The sequence below is a fragment of the Papio anubis genome, chromosome 9 (assembly GCF_008728515.1).
Source record: "Papio anubis isolate 15944 chromosome 9, Panubis1.0, whole genome shotgun sequence".
NCBI lineage: Eukaryota > Metazoa > Chordata > Mammalia > Primates > Cercopithecidae > Papio > Papio anubis.
In genome coordinates this window covers 26,386,169-26,412,089 of record NC_044984.1, presented here as the reverse complement: position 1 = coordinate 26,412,089, position 25,921 = coordinate 26,386,169, and the positions used below count along the sequence as shown (strand labels likewise).

The window sequence follows — 25,921 nt, the reverse complement described above, 5'->3', positions numbered from 1 at the left end:
CCAGTCAAATATGAGGAGAACTGGGACCGTATTCCATATCTCTTGGCCACCAGCCTTCCAACTCCTCTCCTCGTCCATTACACAACCAAATACCATAAAATTCAACCTCATAATGTCTGCTTCATTCACGGTCTTTGCATTTCCTCTTTGGCCCACCTGTACCACTGAATGGCTTTTTAACCACTCTTGCACTCCATCTGCCCTCCTACTCTAATTTATTCTTTATGGTTCTATTTAATATTACTTTTGCACATTTTAATTATAACTATTTTTTATATTAAAAATAAACATTTTCCCATTACCTACAAAGTTAGGGATAAAACACTCTAGTCTGACATTCAAAATTCTCTACTGTATCAGTTAGACTTTCTTTGATTGTAAGCAGCAGAACCAGTCTGGCTAATTTAAGTAGAAAAAGATATGGAGTGGTTTACAAAATCGAAGTTCCAATCATTTCCTTCTTTTGTGTGATTCTTCTTAAAATTCTCACTTATAGAGAGTGTCTGATGCAACATATTTCCAGTTCTTATTAATAAGAAGATAGGGGACACTGACTGAAAGACCGCCTATAATTAGGTCCGCTGGGGATAGTTCTTTCAAAGCAAACTTTGGGTGCTATTATCAAAAGTAGAAATAAATGTTAAGGAGAAAATCCAAGAAATGCCAACTATCTCCAAAATAGGGCTCCAAATCAATTGAAGTAAAATCGGCTACAGTGGAGGGGAAAGAATTTTATGCTTTCTTTTTTGAGACATCAGAGGTCAAAATGGAGAAGATAACCACGGGAGATACTTTGGCGTCTCAATGTACCCCATGTTGGGGGAGAAGGAAGGCTAGTAGTTTGAAGAAAATGTTTTCAACGAACTGTGGAATGATTCAAGAAGGCATTGTGACTCATAAGGGTAAAGATAAGCTGTTTTCATTTTTTTTCCAGAATCAATCAATTTCTGTGTAATTACAATGTTCTTTACAAACACCTTGTACAGTATTTTCTAAAAAATAAGTTAGCCACCACAATACAGGAACAGCCACAATCTTTACTGGGGAGAAAGCCAGTAGGGTGACAGTATCTTCTGTATCTTTAGGAGGGTAGCAAGGCTTCCACTTCTGAATTCAAGAAAGGCTCTATCATCTCCCGTAGGTCCCATGTGGTGGGGCACCCAAGCATTCTCAGAAGCACCCTTTCAAAGAGAAATGTAGCACCAAAAAATAGTATGTAACATAAAAGTCCAGTGACAGTGAGGACATAAAACATGATGAAAATCCTCAGTGCACATTTCCTACAAAGAGAGAAAACATCTGTGTTAACCAAATTCTGAAAATAATCACATTGATAGGCTCCTGGCATCTCCACCCAGGTAGCTTTAAAACTTCAACTAAGTAATTTTCCCATGACTTCGGTTTACATTTGTAAAAGCAGCAACTTGGAATGGAGGAGCACTTATTTATGTCCATGCTAGGTCTGGCATTGGAATTTCAAGATCCTATAGCCATGAAACAATAAAACCCCTGGATATCGTGGGGTTCTTTCATTTGAAATGTCCTTCTCACATCCTAGCAGGTTATTGCAATCTTTACCTCGCTCATGAGGTATATGATGTCTCTTTTTGAGCAGATAAAGGCACAGGCAGTTAGATTATCCACAGGACACAAAGTATAATGTGATAAAGGGAATTCAGAGCTCTTTTTGTCCTGGCACCAGACTTTTATTTGTAAAGTAATAGAAGTTTTTTTAAAATCTTTGAGGACCCCTCCTTCTGGGTTACACCTATGATATATTTTATTTATATGATTCTAAGTCCTTCCATGATTATTTTATAGTTATAAATGTAATATATTAGGGTAGAAAATCTAGAAGAACACAAAGAAGAAATGGCATAGATAATTCAATGACCTGAGATAATTACCATCTATAATACATCAGAAGAGAAAATCTAGAGCATAAAGCTAGCTATGGATCGATTTTGTGACCTAACTCAGTGGTTTTATAAACCAGAGCCAAGTTTCTTGCTATTATACCCACTGGCTATCACTTGGCAGTTATACACATAATTGCTTTCGCTTCACACATTTATTAAAGAGCCAATATTCTTAAGATACTCTGTTAGGAAGGGCTTAGAGAGCTGGTAATAGGAAGCAGATGTGTCCTGCCTTCAAGGAGCACCAAAGGCAATTTGTTCTTTCTTATGAAAAGAAAAACAACTCACTACAAAGACATACCTAGTAAATAAACACTGTTCTTCCTAAATTAAAAAACCAGTCATCTTTGGAAATACTAAACTATGGCATTTTCAAAGAAACACATTTTGACATTAAGTTTTTGGAAAGTAAAACAAATTTTCTAAAGCAAAGATAATTTGGAAAACAGAGAAATGAAGAAACTATAATCTCATCACCCAAATATAACCAGATATATTTTTTTATCTTTTCTCCTTTCTTCCATTTATTCTTTCATTCTTTTTATTTTGTCTTAGTTTTTAGTTTAATTTTTTCCTTATGTTTAGAGTCTACTCATCTAGTTTTTTCTGTCCTACAGTAAATACTCTTGGTATAGTTAAATTTGTATTTATTTCTGGGCAGTAATGAATCATTTGATTTTTATTTACAAATCAATATAATTTTTAAAAATTTAAATTTTGTATTACTCAGCATGATATTCATTTTAAAAGGCCCAGACATTTTTCTTTGGAAAAAAATCATAGGTAACTAAATTAAAATAAGGTTTTTCATATCACCTGTACAGAACCAAAAAAATGTGTCACTAATAATTTTATTTATTTTACACATCTTTGGTAAAGAAAAAAATATTCCTTTAACTTTTGAATACTATTTATTTAATTTTCAAACCTTGCTAAGTGTAAAACCTTTGATCTTTTCCAATATTTCCACATTATTTATGGTCAGTACATAGCGGATGACCATAAAGGAAACTGAAGGACTGGGGACATTATCAATAAAAGGCCACCTTGTGAAGCTAAAACCAGCAAAAATCGATTCATAATGATTGAATTAATCCATAAGGCAAAATTCCTCAAAATGTTAGTGTACAAATATGCTGTAGTTAAACCAACATGTTTCCAGTTCTCTAACAAGAGATTGGGCAAAATTTCGGGCAATCTTAACTAGAATGTAATCATGTGAGAAAAAGATGAGCAATTCAACCTGATTATAATCCTCCCATATAACACAATAAAGCAGTAAGTGAAAGGCATTCACCTATTTACTTATTTGTCTGGTTGGTTGGTTTTGAGTTATTAGTCACATACTATAAAATTCACCCTATACATTGTACAATCCAGAGGCTTTTGGTTTATTCACAAGGCTGTGTAGCCATCACCACTATCTAATGCCAGGAAATTTTTGTCACCTCCAAAAGAAACCCCATTCCCTGGAGCAGTCACCACCTCCCTATTCCCCAACACTCTGTGCCTGGCAACCGTGAATCTACTTTGAATCTATATGGATTTTCCTACTTTGAACATGCACATAAATGGAATCATTTGGATATCCCTCTGTGTCTGGCTGTCTTTCACTGAGCATAATGTTTTCTAAGATCATGTTGTGGTATGTATCAGTACATCATTCTTTTTTGCAGCTGAATAATACTTCGTTGTGTGGCTACACCATATTTTGTTTTTCCATTCATCAATTAACGGACATTTGGATTGTTTCTACTTTTTGGCTATTATGAATAATGCTGCCATGAACATTTGTGTACAGGTTTTTGTGTGGACATACATCTTCAATTCTTTTGAGTATACACCCAAGAGTAGAATTGTGGAATCATATGGTAATTCTGTATTTAACTGTTTTAGAAACTGCCAAATTGCGATTCCTCAAGGATCTAGAACTAGATGTACCATATGACCCAGCCATCCCATTACTGGGTATATACCCAAAGGATTATAAATTATGCTGCTATAAAGACACATGCACACTTATGTTTATTGCGGCACTATTCACAATAGCAAAGACTTGGAATCAACCCAAATGTCCATCAGTGACAGATTGGATTAAGAAAATGTGGCACATATACACCATGGAATACTATGCAGCCATAAAAAAGGATGAGTTTGTGTCCTTTGTAGGGACATGGATGCAGCTGGAAAACCATCATTCTTAGCAAACTATCACAAGAACAGAAAACCAAACACCGCATGTTCTCACTCATAGGTGGGAACTGAACAATGAGATCACCTGGACTCAGGAAGGGGAACATCACACACTGGGGCCTGTCGTGGGGAGGGGGGAGGGGGGAGGGATTGCATTGGGAGTTATACCTGATGTAAATGACGAGTTGATGGGTGCAGCACACCAACATGGCACAAGTATACATATGTAACAAACCTGCACGTTATGCACATGTACCCTACAACTTAAAGTATAATAATAATAAATAAATTAAAAAAAAAAAAAGAAACTGCCAAATTGTTTTCAAAAGTGGTTGCACCATTTCACAATCACACCAGTGATATACGAGGGTTCCAATTTCTCCACATCTTCTCCAATGCTAGTTATGGTCTGTCTTTTTTACTGTAGTCATCTTACTGGATGTTAAGTGGTATCCCACTGTGGTTCATTGTGGTTTTGATTTACGTTTTTTTAATGACCAATGATGCTGAACATCTTTTCATGTGCTTGTTGACCATTTGTGTGTCTTCTTTGAAGAAATGTGTATCCAAGTCATTTGCCTGTTTTTCAAACTGGGTTGTTTATCTTTTTGTTGTTGAGTTGTAAGAGTTATTTTTTTTTCACAGTTGGCAAACGTTCTTGTGTTCATATCATGGTTTTATATAAAAAAAAAAGCAAACGATGCTAGTGACCACTGTGGTAAAAACATACACTGTTCCAACCTAAGCAGGATTATAGCCTTTGGACAGGTTTTAGTCCTAGGATATTGAACCCCTTGGCCATGACAGCATCTACTGCTTCACACAGCAGCATACACCACATGTTCACCTTAAATACCTCTCCAGTCTTGTCAATGTTTCTCCACACAATAACAGCTATCATAGAACTCTGTGAAAGTCGTTGACTGCTCATATATAGAACCACAAGAGTGTGCAGAAGTAAGTCATCTAAAATTTTTTGTAGTATCTCAGGGAGCCATAAAATGCACCGGCCTAGTTTCCATTCCTTCTCATGGTGCAAAATAATCTTGGTCTGTCAAGCAGCTTTTTAGAGCATCTGTTCATCGATAGTGGCCAGATTCTAGTGAACATGCAAAAAGTAAGCAGCTGTATTTCCTCTATCATCTAGCATTTTGTCAAATGAGAAGATATTGTCACTCAACTGGTTATGGGAAAGTTCAGTTTACTTGATATAGCCATAAGCAACAGATGTCTAAGCAGCCTTCAATTCCTCTGCAGTTAAGACCTTGTCTCTTACTTTTTCTTTCAATTTGTTCATGGATCACTTTAGTTCTTATTCCAGGTCTATGAGATGAACTCTTTCATCTGAACTATATCAAACTTCTAGTCTTCCCCTAGCAACACATCAGATCCAGCATAGGAGACTTGAGTTACTTTAGGGTCATACCAACCAATCTTTTGAGCAGCAGCAAATATTTTTTGGAAGTGCAGAGATTGTCCACTGTTCACCCAGAGATAACCATATCTGCCATATCTGCTTTTTCCTCAAACAGTTTTTCTTAAGAGCAGCCAGATCAGATGCATCATAGTTATAACCGCCATCTGAATTTTTTTTTTTTTTTTTTTGAGACCAGGTCTCACTCTGTTGCCCAAGCTGGAGTGCAGTGGCACGATCTCGAGGCTCACCACAGCCTCAACTTCCCTGGGCTCAGGTGATAGTCCCACCTCAGCTGCCCCAGTAGGTAAAAGTACAGGCATACGTCACTGATTTTTTTTTTTTGTGGATACAAGTTTTCACCATGCTGCCCAGGCTGGTCTCAAACTCCTGGGGCTCAAGTGATCCACCTGTCTCAGTCTGCCAAAGTGCTTGGATTATAGGCATGAGCCACCACACCCAGCCTCCATCTGATTTTACCATGGTTAATGGTACATCCTGGGACCAACACAAACTTTCTGCCATCATCCACTTGGACAAATCATCTATCATCAAATTCCTTTACATCATTCATCCTATCTTGATAGAAGGATTACTCTTTATCTATTAAAGAGATGTCCAGAGCATCATAGATTTTACTAAACTATTGGCAGGAGATATCACAGATAAACTTTCAAGTTTTTATAATAACTGGGTTTTTACTCTGGAACAGAATGTCACACTGATATGCTCATTTCTTAAATTCCTCCTCAGTAGCAAACCTCTTAGATTCCTTATAAAAGGCCTGAAGATTTCCAACAGGAGGTGAAACTGTTAGATAAGCTGGAAATTTATCTTGCAGGTGAGCAATATGCATGTCAAACTGGGTCCCCCAATGTCCTACATGGTTTAACCTGAGCACAGCATATCCTGTAAATTCAAAGAGGCAGCACAGGCTCTCTCCTATGATGGTCAACATGAGGTGGCCTGCATGCATCTCTTTGAGCATTATGAGCATCTTGTATACATCAAGTCCCCAAACTACGAAGACAAGATTCGTGCTTTTGTGTATCCCTTGGAGTATTAGGAGAAGACAGATGTGAAACAATTTAATTTCAATAACATGCCATGGGCTCTCTGACAGGATTATGTGCAAGGTGTGCACATAAACTTTTACAACTCAACAGCAAAAAAAAGAATAACCCAATTCTTTAAAATGGGCAAAGGACTTGATAGAAGACAGAGCTGAGATTCTACCTGGGTTGGTGGTTGGAGATAAAGAATCAAAAATGTTTCCTTAGAGGAAATTACTTCTCAGGGTATAAATGATGGTGTGGCATCTCCTGAACAGGATCCAAAGAGCCAGAATTTGCTGGTAGTGTGTTTCCAATACTGTCCAAGGGTAAGACATCCTGCCCAGCAAACAAAACTTTTCAAATTTCTTATCAGTTATGTTCTTTTGGTGGAGGCGGCTGCCTCATCGGGTATAGATACCATCTTTTAAGATTTTAGATAGATATAGATTTTATAGATCTATCTACAGATATGTAGATAGAAATAAATCTATATCTCTCTATACAGAGATAAGTCTCTATATCTCTATAGAGATATATAGAGAAGCTTCTCTGTATTTGCAGCCATCATGGAAGGAAATTTAAAATTAAAGTATTGACTTAATGTTGTTCGAAAGAGTTTTCAGGCAAAAAGGAACAGACTAACTAAAAACGTAATTAACATTAATAGCCACCCACAAGAGGTCTTTGGTCATATAGCTTTGATTATGAAGATCTATCTTCTATATTTAGATATATTTATCTAAAGCTAAATCTTTAGATTTATCTAAAGCAATAAGAAAGCAATCTATATATCAAATCCAATAGATCTTTATCTAAATAAGAAAAATCCTATGACTTTTAAATAACATAGATAATTTACAAAAAGAAAATAAAACAAAACATTTTAGTCAACACTTGAACAAAATCAATCCTAGCATAATCCATACATTTTGGGGCCGTCATCCAGCCCTGAATGGCCCCTTGCTCTGACTTACCACACTGTATTGGGAGGAGGAGAGTTCTGCACTAAAAAGGATGCTGGGGCCTGAGGAAGCAGGGTCTCCATCTCTTCCATATCTGTTTCTTCAGAACTGTGAGAGTCGGTGTCCTCTCCCTCCATTTGATACATCCTCAGCTTTGCACTCAGCAGTTTCACGTTCTTGCAAAGGTCCTGAAAAAAAAAGACCCATCAAGTACCTCAAAGAAAATTCTAAATGTCTCCAAGTCTTACTATAGATAATGCAGAGTGCTTTCCTCTGGATCACCTTGGGGGCTCACATTAGAAATCACACGTAGGTCCCATGAACAGATCATTGGCAGGTGCATCTTGAATAGAAGGAGACTTACACATTCACAGTGTAAAGTAGCACCACGGTAGAAAACTAAATGAAACCCACCTGCTAATCTTTAACCACTAGATTATCAATGTAGGAAGATGTCCTTGTACTGAATTCCTCTACTCAATTCATTCATCTATGCAAAGCATATTTATTGGGTGACTACTGCTAACAGGTTCTCGGATACAGTGTTAACAAAATAGACAAAGAATGCAATCTATTACCGGGGCTGGGGGCAAGTGATAAACAGCTAAACACATACATACATTCTATATTACATGTTAGGATACATGCTAAAGAGAAAACAAATAGGGTGTGGGAACAGAGAGTGTCTGAGGTTTGGTGATGGGGAGATCTACTCGAGATAGGTGGGATGAGTCGGTCTCAGAGCAGCTGACAGGTTGATACGTTCATTCTTGTGTTACCTCATTTGCCCAATCACATTTACCTCAATGTGTAAGATCTTGTGGGAGGAGTTCAAAGATGGAGTTATTTTTTGAGGTAATGGAAATTAGGAGAGGTCTTGATGAACAGATGACCTGTGAGTTGAGCCTTGAAGAACGGGTAATATGTAGACACGAAGGGCAAGCACCAGACGGCAGGATGAGAAGTAGGAGGAGCACAGGGGTGTGAAAGCTTGGGAGTACACTGGAATTGTGAATGTTCTGTTGGCCCAAACAGAAGGCCAAAGGGGAGGAAGAAGGCCTTGAGACTGGAAACCATCATTCTCAGCAAACTAACACAGGAACAGAAAACCAAACACCACATGCTCTCACTCATAAGTGGGAGTTGAACAATGAGAATACATGGGCACAGGGAGGGGAATACCATACACCGGGGCCTGTCGAGGGGTGCAGGGCAAGGGGAGGGATAGCATTAGGAGAAATACCTAATGTAGATGACGGGTTGATGATGCAGCAAACCACCATGGCACATGTATACCTGTGTAACAAATCTGCATGTTCTGCATATGTATCCCAGAACTTAAAGTAAAATAATAATAATAATAATAAATAAAATAAAATAAATTTAAAAAGAAAGAGACTAGTATGTGGTGCACTGTCACATTCTAGGCAAATAATGACCCCTGTATTTAGATATAAATTATCTGATTTTATCATTGTTCGAATTGTGCAACTGAAATCTTACCTCCAGACTTTCCATGACTTTCTTCTTTAATTCATAAACTTCATTACAAGCATTCACCTAAAAAGACAATCCACAATTCTGGGTAAAGTGAAACTTGTATTTTTCTGATTTGTAAAACAAAATCTCACTTATTTTGACAAACCTTATAAAGTGGTTCATTGAAGTTTACTTTTACTCTGTAAACTTCTTCCTCTTAGAGCAAATTCATGGTGTAATCAGAAATTGCAGATTGTAAGTGGTATAACCATAAGATTAACAAGATTATTTTCAATATTTTAGAAGTATGCATTTACACAACAGCACTTAATAATAAATCATGCTTCTCTCTCTTCATTACTCTTTCCTTGCTCCTTAAAAAACTTCCACCAGGACACAAGTTGAAGAAACATAGTTATGTTTCTGAGAAAATATTTCTTTTAAGTATTTAAAACTTTAGAATTTGTGAATCTAGGTCCTCATCATGTCAGATTGAATATTCAGGCCCAATGGCTTTGCAAAAGAGCTGTCCACAAAAAGATCTGGTTCTTCTTCTCTTTCCATGTCTCCTGTAGGTTGCCAGGTAGAGATAACAGATGGTTTTGGCTGGTTTCTGTCAGTAAGCACAAGACACGAACTCAAAGCAAACCATCACCTTCTAAGAGATGAATGCCAATTGTACATGTCACAAGTAAAGAATGCTTTTAAAGGTTTTAAATTAATCATCCACTAAGAGATGTTCAGGATACCCTGAAAAGCAGAGGTATAGCAGGAAAAAGAGTATACTAGGATTCAAGAAAAATGAGTTCTAAAGATGACACTTAATAGAAATTAATTTTTTCTTTTTTGAGACAAGGTCTCGCTCTGTCATCCAGGCTGGAGTGCAGTGGTGTGATCATGGCTCACTGCAGCCTCCACCTCCCCAGGCTCAGGTGATCTTCCCACTTCAGTCTCCTGAGTAGCTGAGACTATAGGCATGTGCCACCATGCCCAGCTCGTTTTTTATTTTTTGTAAGATGAGGTTTCTCTTTTTTTTTTTTTTTTTTGAGACAGAGTCTGGCTCCATCATCCAGGCTGGAGTGCAGTGGTGCGATCTCGGCTCACTGCGAGCTCTGCCTCCCGGGGTCACACCATTCTCCTGCCTCAGGCTCCGGAGTAGCTGGGACTACGGGTGCCTGTCACCAAGCCCGGCTATTTTTTTGTATTTTTTAGTAGAGATGGTGTTTCACCACGTTAGCCAGGATGGTCTCGATCTCCTGACTTCGTGATCCACCCGCCTCGGCCTCCCAAAGTGCTGAGATTACAGGTGTGAGCCACCACGCCCGGCCTCTTTCTCTCTTTTTCTAACTTTTATTTTAGGTTTAGGGGTGCATGTGAAGGTTCGTTACATAGGTAAACTTATGTCATGGGGGTCTGCTGTACAGATTATTTCATCACCCAGGAATTAAGCCCAGTAACCAATAGTTACCCTTTCTGCTCTTCTCTTTCCTCCTACCCTCCACCCTCAAGTAGACCCCAGTGTCTGTTTCCTTCTTTGTGTTCATAAGTTCTCATCATTTGGCTCCCACTTATAAGTGAGAAAATGTGGTATTTGATATTCTGTTCCTGAGTTAGTTTGCTGAGGATGACAGCCTCCAGCTCCGTCCATGTTCCCACAAAAGACATGATCTCATTCTTTTTTATGGATGCACAGTATTCCATGGTATATATGTATCACATTTTCTTTATCCAATCTGTCATTAATGGGCATTTAGGTTGATTCTGTCTTTGCTATTGTGAATAGTGCTTCAATGAACATTCACATTCATGTGTCTTTATGGTAGAATGATTTTTATTCCTCTGGATATATACACAATAATGGGATTGCTGGGTCGACTGGTAGTTCTGCTTTGAGCTCTTTGAGGAATCGTCATGCTGCTTTCTACAATGGTTGAACTAAATACACTCCCACCAACAGTGTATAAGTGTTCCCTTCTCTCCACAACCCAGCCAACATCTGTTTTTCTTTTGACTTTTTAATAACAGTCATTCTGACCAGTGTGGGAGATGATATCTCATTGTGGTTTTGATTTGCATTTCTCTAATAATCAGTGATATTGAGCCTTTTCTCATATGTTTCTTGGCCGCATGTATGTCTTCTTTTGAAAAGTAAAGACAGGGTTTCACCATGTTGCCCAGGCTGGTCTTGAACACCCGGGCTCAAGCAATCAATGCGTCTTGGCCTCCCAAAGTGCTAGGATTACAGGTGTGAGCCACTGTGCCCAGCCTCAGAAATAGATGCTTAAAGAAGTACTTGCAAGAGCAACAAAGGCATGGATTTCTGAGGCATAGTTTGTAATGGCAAACATTGATTATAAAGTCCCAAATATCCAACAAAATAAAATTAATAAATTCAAATATCAAGCCCTGCATTATTAGGAGTGAAAAAAATTCAAATATCAAGCCTTGCATTATTAGGAGTGAAAAAAAGTAAAATGACATCTACTAGTATAGAAAATTGTTGAAGAAAAAATGCTAAGTGCCAAAGCAGGTGCAAAACAATATATATATAATACGATCCCATCAAAACAACAATGTGTAAATATATGTATAAACATTTGGAAGAACATAAATATACTAAAATGTTCATTGTGTTTGCCTTTAAGGGAGGAGGGTTATTTTTCATTTTTATATGAAATCATTTCATAATGTTTTAATTGTTAAAATAAGCATGCCACCAGTCACAGTGGCTCATGCCCATCATCCCAGCACTTGGGAGGCCGAGGTGGGTGAATCGCTTCAGGTCAGGAGTTTGAGACCAGCCTGGCCAACATGGTGAAACCCCAACTCTACAAAAAAATACAAAAAAGTTAGCCAGCTGTGGTGGTGTGTCCCTGTAGTCCCAGCTACTGGGGAGACTGAAGCATGAGAATCACTTGAACCCAGGAGGCAGAGGTTGCAGTGAGCCAAGATGGCACCACTGTCTTCCAGCATGGGCAACAGAATGAGACTATCTCAAAAAAAAAAAAAGAGATATATATATATATGATACATTATATATATGTATAATAACCACATCCTATGTAAATGGCCATTGAGCTAGGCATCATGCTAGTTAGATACAAGTAACAAGAATATTTATCCTCAAGCAGATTAGAGGTGAATTAGAGAATGTACAGTATACCTATTTTTTTAACACGTTTATTATCACCAATCCCTGAATTGGGTGGTTTAATTATTTAGAGAGGAGCTGTGCTGTGACAATCACCTTTTATTTGATATCCTAGTTTATTTACAGAGTAAACATCTTCATACAGCTTTTATCAAAGATAACTGGGACAAGGTCAGTCTCCGAACGGAAGTCCAGAAATTCACATGGAGATTTTAGAAAGTTTCATGGCTTGGGCAATATTAGGCCAAATAACACCCAAAGGCCACCTCAAAGCCCTTTCTGTAGCTTGAAGTTCTTTCAAATGCTTTTGTTTCTGTTTTGCTTTTTCAAAAAATAAGTTTACCAATTTTCCCTCCTTCCCTTTTCATGCCTTTCTTAGTTATTCCATTTCTTTATGAAGAATAAGTGAGCCAATATGTGTGATATGATTTTAATTTTATTAACTTATTCCTCTTTTAATTTTCTTACATTTTATCTGCTGTTCCTGTACCTATTTCTAACAATCTTCACTTTTCCCTTCACCAGAGTAAGCCTACAGCCATTGCTACTAACTTTGCTTCTGTAACAATTTACTTATTTATTTTGTTGTTTTTGTTTTTTATTGGTTGCTTTGTTTGTTGAGGCAGTGTCTCACTCTGTTGCCCAGGCTGGAGTGCAGTGGCTCACTGATCACGGCTCACTGCAGCCTTGACCTCCTGAGTTCAGGAGGTGATCCTCCCACTTTAGCCTCCCGAGTAGCTGGGACTACAGGCATGAACCACCATGACTGGCTAAATTTTTAAATATTTTGTAGAGATAGGGGTCTTGCTATGTTGCCGTGGTTGGTCTCAAACTCCAGGCCTCAAGTGATCCTCCTCCCTTGGCCTCCCAAAGCGCTGGGGTTACAGGTGTGAGTCACCACACTCAGCCAACAATTATATTTAAAGTTGCACCTTTAGATATATTACCACATTTGTTTTTATGTAGCCTTTTCCATCAGACTGTAGGCTTCTTGAGACAGAACTTGTGCCATTTTTTTAAAGACATATTTATTGAGATATAACTTACATACAGTAAAACTCACTTTTTAAAGTATACAGTTCTATGAATTTTGATAAATGCATTCTGTTGTGTAATAACCACTATAAGAAGATACAGACTATTTCCATCAGTCCCTAAATTTCCTTATACCCCTTTGTCAATCTCCGTCCCCCTTCCTCCACTAAACCTGGGTAACTAACTGCTAATCCATTTTCTGTTCCTACAATTTTGCCTTTTTCAGAGTTACATAAACAGAAGCACAAAGTACATAAGCAGTCTTCTGAATCTGGCTTCCTTCACTTAGCATAATGCGTGTGATTCATTCATGTTGTTGAGTCAATCGGAAGTTTGGTCATTTTTATTGCTGAGTAGTATCCATCATGTACACGTACTGCAGCTTATCCATATGGCAACTGGCGGATATTTGGATTGTTTCTAGTTTTAAAGCTTGTGCTTGCTTTTTTGTTGTTTTTGATGTGTATACAAAACGGTGTATCCCCAGCACAGAGAATTTCCATATATATGTGTGATGCTTTCCTTTTGCATATTATTCTAAGCTCCTCCCTTTAAAAATATCTCATTTTCATTTATGTGCGTGTTTCTCTTTCTCCTCAGTCTTTTGATACTCCTCCCTCCCTCCCCTCACCTGCTACTGAAATCTACATTTTTGTAATACAGCTGGATTTTGGAGGAAATTCTCTAAAGCAGAATATTTCTTGGCCTTTGTCCTCTTCCCTTTTTTATAGTTTGCAATTTCCAAAGCCCAAAGATAGTAAAAAGAAACCTCTTTCAACTCAAGCAAAATAAGATTGTGACTCAAAATGTTGGACTCTATCAGTTAAAAGTAATTTTTCTCCCAGGAAATAGATCTGCACTGATCTGTAAGTGACTTTTAATATGTTAGAGGTCCAAATAAATAATACCTTCCTTTAATAAAAGAGACTTTTCTCCTTTACTGCTTCCAAAATCTATTGAATTTAAACTCTTGGGCTTGAGTTAAAATTGAAGCTGGCAATTTCAGTTAAAAGAGGGCGTTAGACACAGACTTTTTTCTTTTTCAGGGGCCTTTCTTCACAGCGGAAAAACTATCAGACAGGACTCTGAAATCTAACTTGTGTCACAGGTTGATCTCTACCTTTCAGCTCTAATATTCCATTACTAATAAGAAAATGGAACATTAGGCTGGGTGGGGTGGCTCACGCCTGTAATCCCAGCACTTTGGGAGGCTGAGGCGGGCAGATTCCTTGAGACCAGGAGTTCAAGATCAGCCTGGCCAACATGATGAAACCCCATCTCTACTAAAATTACAAAAATTAGCTGGACATGGTGACACACGCCCATAATCCCAGCTACTCAGGAGGCTGAGGCATGAGAATTGCTTGAACCTGGGAGACAGAGATTGCAATGAGCCGAGATAATGCCATGGCACTCCAGCCTGGGCAATACAGTGAGACTCTGTCTCAAGAAAAAAAAGAAAGAAAATGGAAAATTAAACCTTTATTTGAGAAGAGTCTTTAAGAAATGTGAGGAGACACAACATCAGGAAAACTTCAGAGATTGTGAAAACCAACACAAGAATTCTTCATGGAGGATCCAAGACAAACACAGGTAGATTCCTTGCACTCTAAGGATGCAGTTCTTGACAAATCTTTATTTCCTGGATGTATTCTCTGTGCTGTTCGGTGCTGACATACAAAGACTAAGAAAATCAATTCTCCATTAAGGCACTCATCTTTTTTTTTTTTTTTTTTTTTGAGACGGAGTCCCGCTGTGTCGCCCAGGGTGGAGTGCAGTGGCCGGATCTCAGCTCACTGCAAGCTCCGCCTCCCGGGTTTTTACGCCATTCTCCTGCCTCAGCCTCCCGAGTAGCCGGGACTACAGGCGCCCGCCACCTCGCCCGGCTAGTTTTTTGTATTTTTTAGTAGAGACGGGGTTTCACCGTGTTAGCCAGGATGGTCTCGAACTCCTGACCTCGTGATCCGCCCGTCTCGGCCTCCCAAAGTGCTGGGATTACAGGCTTGAGCCACCGCGCCCGGCCGGCACTCATCTTAAGGTGGCATCAAGATAGAGTTTCTTGGTAACCGAGTTTCTAGGTAAAGTAGAAAAGTCTAGGCTTTTTGTGTCATCAGAGAAAAGTGGTGTTACTCAGGAAAAGGGTGCTCAGAAGTGACCAGCAGAGAGCACTCCTGCTTATGAGTCTTACTTCTTGTTATTGCCTATTAACAATAGAAGGGTGGTAGGGGAAGAAGTGACAGAAATCCCCAGCCTCTCAGTCTTTGCCAAGTCTCTAGCTTACCTCAGTGTTTGTCCCTTGATCAAGGTCAAGGCCCCGGTCCTCCAGCTTGTCAATTTGACCCTTCAGGGTCAGCATGTCTTTTAATAAGCTGCAAACAGACCAAGAGACTAAGTCCTGCAGATTAAGAAAAATCACCCAAGAGAGGAGGTAATTTTGATCTTTCAAAAATGAAATACCTTTCCCATATAAAAGGATGCTTGGGTAATGCTTGTATTGCAATGGGAAGTAAATGAAATTCAAAAAAGTAAAAAGTACTCTAAGTAATCTAGGTAATATTAAAGAGATATGAGGCCTAACTGGACACAGGAGCTGAAAATTAAAAGAATTAAAATGTAAGTTTATAAAATTTCTAGAAAAAAAACCCAGAAAATTTGGGGGACATAAGATTAGGAAAAGAGTTCTTAGGCTTAACATCAATTGTATAATCTGTAAGAGGGAAAATTGATCATTGAACCTCATCAAAATTAAAACCTTTACTTTGGCCAAAGACCCTGTTAAATGGATGAAAAGACAAATTACACACTGCGAAAAATATTTGCTTAACACATATCTGGCAAAGGCCTTGTATCTAGACTATATAAAAATCTCAAAAAAACTCAACGTTAAAAAAAAAAACCTATCCAATTAGAAAATGAGCAAAAGGCATGCATAGAAATTTCACCAAGAGGCTACATAGATAGCAAATAAACACACAAAAGGATGGTCAACACTCATTAGCCATTAGAGAAATGCAAACCAGCACTACAATGATATAGCACTACGTACTTATCACAATGGCAAAAAAAAAAAAAAGGAAAGGAAAAAAAAAAAAAAAGAAGTAATAAAAACAAAAAAAAAAAAAAAAAAAAGGAAAGGAAAAAAAAAAGAAAGGAAGAATAGTGATAACACCAAATGCTAGTGAGGATGTGGAGAAACTAGATCACTCATAAATTGGTGGTGGAAATACAAAAGGTTTCAGCCACTCTGGAAAATTGTTTGGCAGTTCCTGTCAAAACTTAAAACTGACTTACCATACGTCCCAGCAATTTCATCCTTGGGTAATCATCCCAGAGAAATGAAGACTTATTTCCCATAGTACATGTATGTTCAAAGTAGCTTTATTCATAATAGCCTCAAACTGGAAATTACACATTTGTCCTTTAGTGGATGAATGGTTAAACACACTGCATAGACTCATATCACGGAAGACTACTCAGCAATGAAAAGGAAGGAAAGATCAATACATGCGACAATTTGGATAAACCTCAAAAAAATTATGCTGAGTGAAAAAAAAAAAAAAAGCCAATCTCAGAAGGACAAACTGCATGATTTCACTTATGTAGCATTCATGAAATAGCGTAATTATAGACACATGGAACAGATTTGTGGTTGCCAGGGGTTAGGGATGGGTGGGAGGAAATGTGTGTATAAAGGGGTAACATAAGTGCGTCTTATGCAATGATTCAGCTGAGGATCTGATTGTCATGGTTATGCAAGGCTACACTTCTCATAAAATTGCATAGAACTATACACATACGGATGAGTGCATGTATAAATGGTGAAGTCTGAATAAGCTCTCTGGATTGTACCAATGTCAATTTCTTGGTTTCAATGGTACACTCAAGTTAGACAAGATGTTACCATTCAGGAATGCTGAAACTAAGGGTTCTTGTATATATATATATGTTTGAAACCTCCTATGAATCTATAATTGTTTCAAAATAAAAAGTTAAAAATACAAACGGAAGCATAGGTAAAGAGGGTTGTAAAAGAAAAAAGGAGACTAGTTTCATATTCACCTTCTAGTTTTTGGTCTACAGGTCTCTGCAAACTGTAAAGCTCTCTGGCACAAATACTTTACAACATTAATTCAGAAGGTATTTGTTCAGCATTTACTGTGTGCCAGGTATTATGCTGAATGCTGGTGATTACCATAGAGAATAATATAAGCAAGGTCTTTGCCCTTTTGGAGACACGATGTAATGTGGGTTTGCAGGCAGATAAGGAAATCCATTGAAAATTAGAATGTTATTAATGTTTTGGGTACTTCAGCTTTCAATCAACTTGGAGTAACAGGGATTGGATTTAGCCTCCCATTTTAAGCAATTTTAAACTTGAAAGGAATATATGAGACAATGGTTTTCAGACATTGAACAACAGACAGTGCAGGACACGGATCCCTCAGGTGGGAAACAAGTGAGATGGGCTCTATAGTTACTTCAGATTACTCCTGGAAAGAGTTTCTGGACTTCAAGTCAGAGAAAGGGGATGCAGGAGAAGGCTGGTGGTCTCCACGAGCTGAGAAGATGAAGTTAGAAGCTCAGGGAGGCCACAGGGATTAGATTTGCCCAGCAGAGTGCTGAAGAGGAGAGAGCTGCACAGAGAAAAAGCTCCAGAGATCTTCCCACTTGAGAAAGCCCCACTTGGGCCTTCAGCTGAGGCACTGATTAGCACACAGGTGTGATAAAACTACTTGAAATGGGAGGGAAATCAGAGCAGATTGAAGTGGGCAGAACAATCTCTAAAGATCAAGCAGTGCTGAGAATAATTGGCAGAGTGGAAAACTCTTGTAATATACAAGCCGTCAGATAGACTACTCAGAAGGTATTGTTTCAATAGTGGAGCCATATTAGTCCTCGACTAAAGGCTGCGTTGGTCCTGCCCTACAACGATTAAAAGCAAGCCTCCAAAGGATCAAACCACTTCTAAGTAACTTAACTGTGTTCCAGAACAAAGCTCAGAATTTAAGTGTACACACAAGTGTCTCCAGAATACTCAAAACCAAATGAGGTACAATTGACAATGTCTGGCATTCAATGAAGAATTACTAGGCATGCAAAGAAGCAGAAAGCAACGGTCTATATGCTTATAAAAGATTGGGTGCAGTGGCTCACACCTGTAATCCCAGCACTTTGGGAGGCTGTTGGGGGATCACCTGAGGTCAGGAGTTCGAGACCAGCCTGGCCAACATGGTAAAACCCCATCTCTACTAAAAATACTAAAAAAATTGGCCAGGTATGGTGGCACGTGCCTATAATCTCAGCTACTTGGAAAGCCAAGAATTGCTTGAACCCAGGAAGCAGAGGTTGCAGTGAGCCAAGATCACGTCACTGCACTCCAGCCTGGGTGACAGAGTGAGACTCTATCTCAATAAATAAATAAATTAATTAATTAAATTAAAAAAATAAAACAAAAAAATAAATAGAGGCAGTATTAGAAATGATCAGACGATAGAATTAGTAGATAAAGTTATTTTAAAAGTTATTATATCTATATTTTATTGTCCAAGAAGGTAGAGAAAAACATGAGTACATTTAGGAGAGATACGAAAAATAGAAAAAAGACGCAGATCAAACTTCTACAGACATAAACTACAATGTCTGAGATGAAAAATACACTCAAAGGGATTAATGTTATATCAGATACCACAGAACCAAAATATTAGTGAATTTTAAGATATAGTGATAGAAAGTCTTTGAAATGAAACACAGGAAGAAAAGAGTTAAAGAAAAAAAAGCCCAGAAAATCAGTGAGTTATGGGTTATGAGACAACCTAACGTGGCCTAGAACACATGGAATTAAAACACTTGATGGTGAGAAGAGGGAACAGAAAAAATATTTAAAGAAATAATGGCTCAAATTTTCCAAATTTAAACTACAAATTTGCAGAGCCATAAGGCACAACGTACTTTAACAAAAGAAAAATTAAGAAAACTACATAAAGGTTGATCATACAAAAATGATTAAAAACTATATGTATATATATATATGGGGGGGGGGGGAGAGAGAGAGAGAGAGACAGTCTTGCTCTGTCGCCAGGCTGGAGTGCAATGGTGCGATCTTGGCTCACTGCAACCTCCACCTCCTGGATTCAAGCAATTCTCCTGCCTCAGCCTCCCGAGTAGCTGGGACTACAGGCACATGCTATCACGCCCAGCTAATTTTTGTATTTTTAGTAGAGATGGGGTTTTACCATGTTGGCCAGATTTTTAAAAAAATTTGAAAACAGCTGGGAATAGGGCAAGGAAGATTTTATTTGTAGAAAAATACAGAAGAATGACAGCCAACTTCTTGTCAGGCACAACGCAAACCAGATTTCAACAGCATCTTTAAAGTACTGAGAAAAAACTGTCAGTATATAATTATATACTCTGCAAAACTATCTTTACAAAATGAAGGCTTTTTTTCAGACATAAAAAGCTAAAAGAACACATCCCCAGTAGAATTGAATCACAGAAAATAGTTTTGGGTTTTTGTTTTTTGTTTTTGAGATGGAGTCTTGCACTGTCGCCTGGGCTGGAGTGCAGTGGAGCGATCTCGGCTCACTGCAACCTCTGCCTCCTGGGTTCAAGCAATCTTCCTGCCTCAACCTCCTGACTAGCGGGGATTACGGGCGCCCAGCTAATTTTTGTATTTTTAGTAGACACGGGGTTTCACCATGTTGGCCAGATGGTCTCAAACTCCTGACCCCAGGTGATCCACCTACCTTGACCTCCCAAACTGCTGGGATTACTGGTGTGAGCCACCATGCCTGGCTACAAAAATTAGTTTTAAAAAGCCCTTCAACAAAAGGAAAATGATGCCAGATATAGATTGTATCCGTACAAATGAATGAAGAGCACTGGTAATAGTAAATATGTGTGTAAATATAAACAATTTTTTGTTACTTTAAAAAATCACCTTAAACAACAGTTAATTGTTTAAAGCAAAAAAACGAAACACAACAAAAACCCCTGACGTATCATGGGCTTATATTCAATACAGAAGTAAGATGTATGCCAACAGTAGTGCAAAGGCTAGGAGAATACACATAGAAGTACAGCATATGTAGGAGAGAAAATATTACTTGAAGGCAGATAGCGATAGTTTAAGAATCATTCTATTTAAGCCAAATTAACTATTTTTAAAAAATGATGAAAAAGGATGGGCACAGTGGCTCACACCTATAATCTCACCACTTTAGGAGGCTCATGTAAGGGGGATTGCTTGAGGCCAGGAGTTGGAGACCAGCCCGGGCAACATAGCGAGACCTTGTTTTTACCTACCCACAAGTTTTAAAAATTAGCTGGGCATGGTGGTGCACACCTGTGGTCCCAGCTACTCAGGAAGTTTTAGGTGGGAGGACCACTTGAGCCCAGGAGTTCAAGGCTGCGGTGAACTATGATCACACCACTGCACGCTAGCCTGGGTGACAGAGCAAAACTGTCTCAAAAAAGAAAAAAACAAAATAAAGAAAAGGATGAAGAAATCATTTATAATGATAAAGGGATCAGTTCTTCAAAAAGACATAATAGTCCTAACATTCACGCAACTAAAACCAGAGCCTCAAAGTACATGAAGCAAAAACTGATAGCTCTGCAAGCAGAAATAGACATATCTACAGTTATAGCTGGAGATTTCAGCACTCCTCTATTGATAATCTATAGAAGTAGAGAGAAAATCCATAAGTACATGGAAGATCTGATAACACTATCAACCAACCTGACTTGACTGATATTTGTAGACTACTCTACTCACACAATAGTAGAATACAAATTCTACTATTGTATTGCACACATATCATTTACCAAGATAGACCATATTCTGAGCCATAGAACAGGTCTCCATAAATTTAGAAGGAGTTGGCTGGGCACAGTGGTTAACACCAGTAATCCCAGCACTTTGGGAGGCCAAGAAGAGAGGATTACTTGAGGCCAGAAGCCCAAGATTAGCCTGGGCAACATGGTGAAACTTCGTCTCTACAAAAAATACAAAAATTAGCTGGGCCTGGTGGTGTGCACCTATAGTCCCAATTACCAGGGAGGCAGAGGTGGAAGGATTGCTTGAGCCTGGGAGGTTGGGCAGTGAGCTGTGATTGCGCCACTGCACTCCAGCCTGGGCAACAGAGTGAGACTTTGTCTCAAAAAAGAAAAAAATTAAAACGAGTCAAATAACATAAAATTTGTTCTTTGGTCACAACAGACTTATCTGAGAAGTCAGTAAGAGAACGGTATCTGGAAGATCTCTACATACCTGGAAACTAAAATATACTTTAAATAATCCACAGGTTGGCTGGGCGCGGTGGCTCATGTCTGTCATCCAAGCACTTTGGGAGGCCAATGTGGGCAGATCACCTGAGGTTAGGAGTTCAAGACCAGCCTGGCCAACATGGCGGAACCCCACCTCTACCAAAAATACAAAAATTAGCCAGGCACGGTGGCGAACACCTGTAATCCCAGCTGCTCAAGAGGCTGAGCAGGAGAAACGCTTGAATCCGGGAGGTGGAGACTGCAGTGAGCCAAGATCAGGCTATTGCACTCCAGCTTGGGCAACAGAGCGAGACTCCATCTCAAAATACAAAACATTAAAATATATTTACATATATAAAAATAATCCATAGGTCAAAGAAGACATCAAAAGGGACATTAGAATGTATTTTGAGCTGACTGAAAATGAAAACACAATATATAAAAATCAGTTTGATGCAGTGGAAACAGTGCTTAGAGCGAAGTGCAGAGCACTAACTGATTATTATAATAGAAAAAGACAAGAGATCTCAAATCAGTGACCCAAAGTTCATCTCATGAAATTAGAAAGAAGATAGCAACATAAGCCTAAAGTTAGCAGAAGAAAGGAAACAATTTTTTAAAAAGCAGAATCAAATGAAAATTTTCAAAAAACCAGAAAAATGATAGCATAAAACCCAATGAAATCAAAAGCTAGGTCTTTTAGAAAACCAAAAAATGTATAGATCTCTATCCAGACTGATACAACAAAAAGAAGAGAAGACACAAATATTCAATTTCAGGAGTAAGTGAGGGGACATCAATACAGATGCTAAAGATATTATGTAACAAGGGAACGTTATGAATAACTTTATGTCAATATATTTGACAACTTTGATAAATTGGGGACATTGTTTGAAAGGTATGATCAACTTATTACCTTTAGCAATATATCCTGAGTAGCCCTATTACATCTATTAAAGAAATTAATATATACAAAATAACATTCATAAATTAAATTTTTAATTAAAAACCTTACCACAAAGAAATTTCCAGGCAATACAGTTTCCCTGGTGAATTCAATCCCACATTTAAGGAAGAAATTATGCCACTTCTACACAAACTTAGCCAGAAAATCAAACAAGTCGGGGGAAAATCCTAATGGTTTTTTATATGGCAAGTATTATTCTGATACTAAAACTAGACATTACAAGAAAACAAAATTGTAGGGCAATACCCCTCCAGGAGGAATTCTCCATTAGAGGGAAAAGGTAAGAGATCCCCAGTGGTCCACACTCAACTTCTGCAATCCTAGCCACAGGAGAGTTCCTCGGCCTTTGCAGGCCCTGAGACCAGTATAGGGAGCTGTCTGGAGTCCATGTGATGACTGTTTCAGAGAAAGAGTTTGCCAGGAGCCTTACACAGCCACTGAGACCAAAGCAGCTGCAGCACAGCACCATTTTGAGAGCCCAGCAGCCGCCAGACTACCTCCTGCCTGGGGCCCAATAGCCTCTGCATCTCCACATCCTGGAAGCCCTGCTGACATCCCTCTACATGAACCCAGACAGCTGCAGTATTCACTATCACAATGCCAACTGAACCCAGCATGTAGCCAGGTCCCCAGTACTGTAGCTCAAGCAGTGTATTACACCCAGGGAACAGGGTGTGCAGTGCACAAGGAAGGCTGCCCCAAGGACAAAGGGAGCCAAAGTTTGTGTTTCCCAGAGCCTGAGAGCCACCTGCCTGGAGTCTCTGCCACTGACAGTGTGTTAGTCTGTTCTTGCATTGCTATAAGGAAATACCTGAGACTAGGTAATTTATAAAGAAAGGTGGTCTATTTTGGCCCATGGTTCTGTAAGCTGTACAGGCATGGCACCAATATCTGCTTGGCTCCTGGTGAGGACATCAGGAAGCTTACAATCATGGTGGAAGACAAAAGGGAGCCAGTGTATCACATGGTGAGAGCAGGAGCAAGAGAGAGAGAGAGGGGAGAGGTGCCACATTCCTTTAAACAACCAGATCTCATCATGAGGACAACACCAAACCATTCATGAGGGATCTGCCTCATGACTTGAACACCTCCCACTAGGCCCACCTCCAACATAGGAGACCACATTTCAAAATGAGATTGGGTGGGGACAGACATCCAAACCATATGGGTGCCAAGTTGACAAGGGGTTGACTTGTGATAGTTAATACTAGATGTCAACTTGACCGGATTGAGGGATGCTTAGATGGCTGGGAAGTCCACTCCACTAGCCACTATTGGCACCTGTGCCTGCCACCCAGGGGCCTGAGGGACCATTGTTCCTGGATGTGTCTGTGAGGGTGTTGCCAGAGGAGACTGACATTTGAGTCAGTGGACTGGGAGAGGAAGACCCACCCTCAGTGTGGGTGGACACTATCCACTTGGCTGCTAGAACAAGGCAGGTAGAAAAGGGGGAAGAAGCAGCTTGCTTGCTGAGTCTGCTCACTCTCTCTTCCTGTGCCATGCTGGACACTTGCTTCCTCTCCTTCTGCCCTTAGATATCAGCCTCCAGGTTCTTTGGCCTTTGGACTGTGGAACTTGCACTAGTTGCTTTCCAGTGGCTCCTGGGCCTGCAGCCACAGACTAAGGGCTATGCTGTTGGCTTCCCTGGTTTTGAGGCTTTTGGACTTGGACTGAGCCATGCTTCTCTCTTTCTCCAGCTTCTCTCTTTCCCCAGCTTCCAGACAGCCTGTCGTGGTACTTCACCGTGTGTATTAGTCTGTTCTCACGCTGCTAGTAAAGACATACGTGAGACTGGGCAATTTATGAAGGAAAGACCTTTTAATGGACTCACAGTTCCATGTGGCTGGGGAAGCCTCACAATCATGGTGAAAGATGAAGGAAGAGCAAAGGGACATCTTACATGGTGGCAGGGAAGAGAGGGCTTGTGTAGGGGAACCCCCTTTTATAAAACCATCAGATCTCATGAGACTTATTCACTGTCACAAGAACAGCACAGGAAATACCCGCTCCCATGATTCAGTTACCTCCTACAGGGTCCCTCCCACAACACATGGGAATTATGGGAGCTACAATTCAAGATGAGATTTGGGCGGGGACACAATAAAACCATATCACCGTGTCATCATATGAGCCAATTCTCCCTAATAAACTAATGCAACTATAGATATAGATATATCCTATTGGTGCTGTCCCTCTAGAGAACCCTGACAAATACAGACAGCAACCCTGGAACCTCCAGCAGCAGGGCTGCCTTGCAGCTGCACATACCTTCAGGGGGCCTGGGGACTGGCCCACCTGTGCACCATCCTGGGGCCAGATGACAGGTCCACCCACTAGCCACTACTGGCACCTGTACATACCACCCAGGGGCCTGAGGAGCAGCCTACCCCACCCACTGCTATCACTGTTGGCACCAGAGTACACTATCCAGGGGCCTAGGTATCAGCCAACCAGGCCTGCCTCTGCCAGCCCATGCACACTATCAGGGGACCTGATGACAGGCCCATCCCACTTACCAGCATCACTGCTAGTATTCCATTGCTGCACTGTCTAGGGGCCTGGGGACTGACTTGCTCCACCCACAGCCATTGACACCCACATACACTATCAAGGGGCCTGACAACAGTCCTGTTCAACCCACCCCCACTGCTGCCTAAGCATGCCATCCAGGAGCCTTGGTAATCAACTCACTCTGCCTGCCACTATTGTCAGCCATTCATGCCATCTGAGGGCCTGAGGACAGGTCCACCCTGCCACTGCCACCATCAATAGCACTGGGGGCTTGTGCACATCATTGAGGAGTCTGAGGACAGGCCCGCTCCCCATGTTGCCAGCACCAGTGCCTGCCATACATTATTTGGGAACCTCAGGATCAACCTGCCTTGCCTGTCATGGCTAGTGCCAACACTTCCCTTCTGTGGGCCTGAGGATGGGCCCTGCCCACTGCCACTGTCTATGTACATTGTTCAAGGGCCTGGTGATAGGCCTACCCTTCCTGCTGCCTGCACCTATGTGTGTTTCATGGGGGCTTAGGGACCAGCCTGCCCAGCCTACAGCTGCCATCATCACTGGTATCTACCCATTCATGACTCTTAGGGGCCTAAGGACTGGCCCACCCAGCTCACTGCCATCACTGCTGGCACCCTGCACATGCTACCTGGGAATCCAAGGATTGGCTTGCTGCCACTATTGCCACAGTCAGTGCCACACACACTGCCCAGGGACATGAGAACCCACCTTCTCAGCCACTGCTGCCACTGCCGGCAATCAACCAAGCTGCCTAGAAGCCAAAGATCTGACCCACCCAGACTCACCACCACTGGTGCACGTATATGCTGCATGGGGACCTAAGGATGGGCACTCCCACCCTGCTGCCACCACCACTGGCACTTGAGGACCAATCTGCCTAGGGTAACTGTCCCCAGTAAAGTTTGCCACAGCCTCCACAAATAAGCATGGCCTAAGCCACTGAGGAACT

General features: G+C 40.1%; 1 protein-coding gene and 1 pseudogene across 1 annotated transcript in view; both read right to left on the bottom strand.

The window, feature by feature from the left end:
* Positions 1 to 1,017: 1,017 nt before the first annotated feature.
* The window catches only part of SMCO2 (single-pass membrane protein with coiled-coil domains 2), a 37,731-nt gene continuing 12,827 nt past the window's right edge, over positions 1,018 to 25,921 (bottom strand). The window contains 4 exon segments of the mRNA XM_017945761.1: positions 1,018 to 1,280; positions 7,556 to 7,731; positions 9,047 to 9,103; positions 15,490 to 15,577. Of these exon segments, the coding sequence (XP_017801250.1) occupies positions 1,082 to 1,280; positions 7,556 to 7,731; positions 9,047 to 9,103; positions 15,490 to 15,577 (520 nt within the window). The 3' untranslated portion in view covers positions 1,018 to 1,081.
* LOC103875690 lies at positions 4,403 to 7,546 on the bottom strand (annotated as a pseudogene).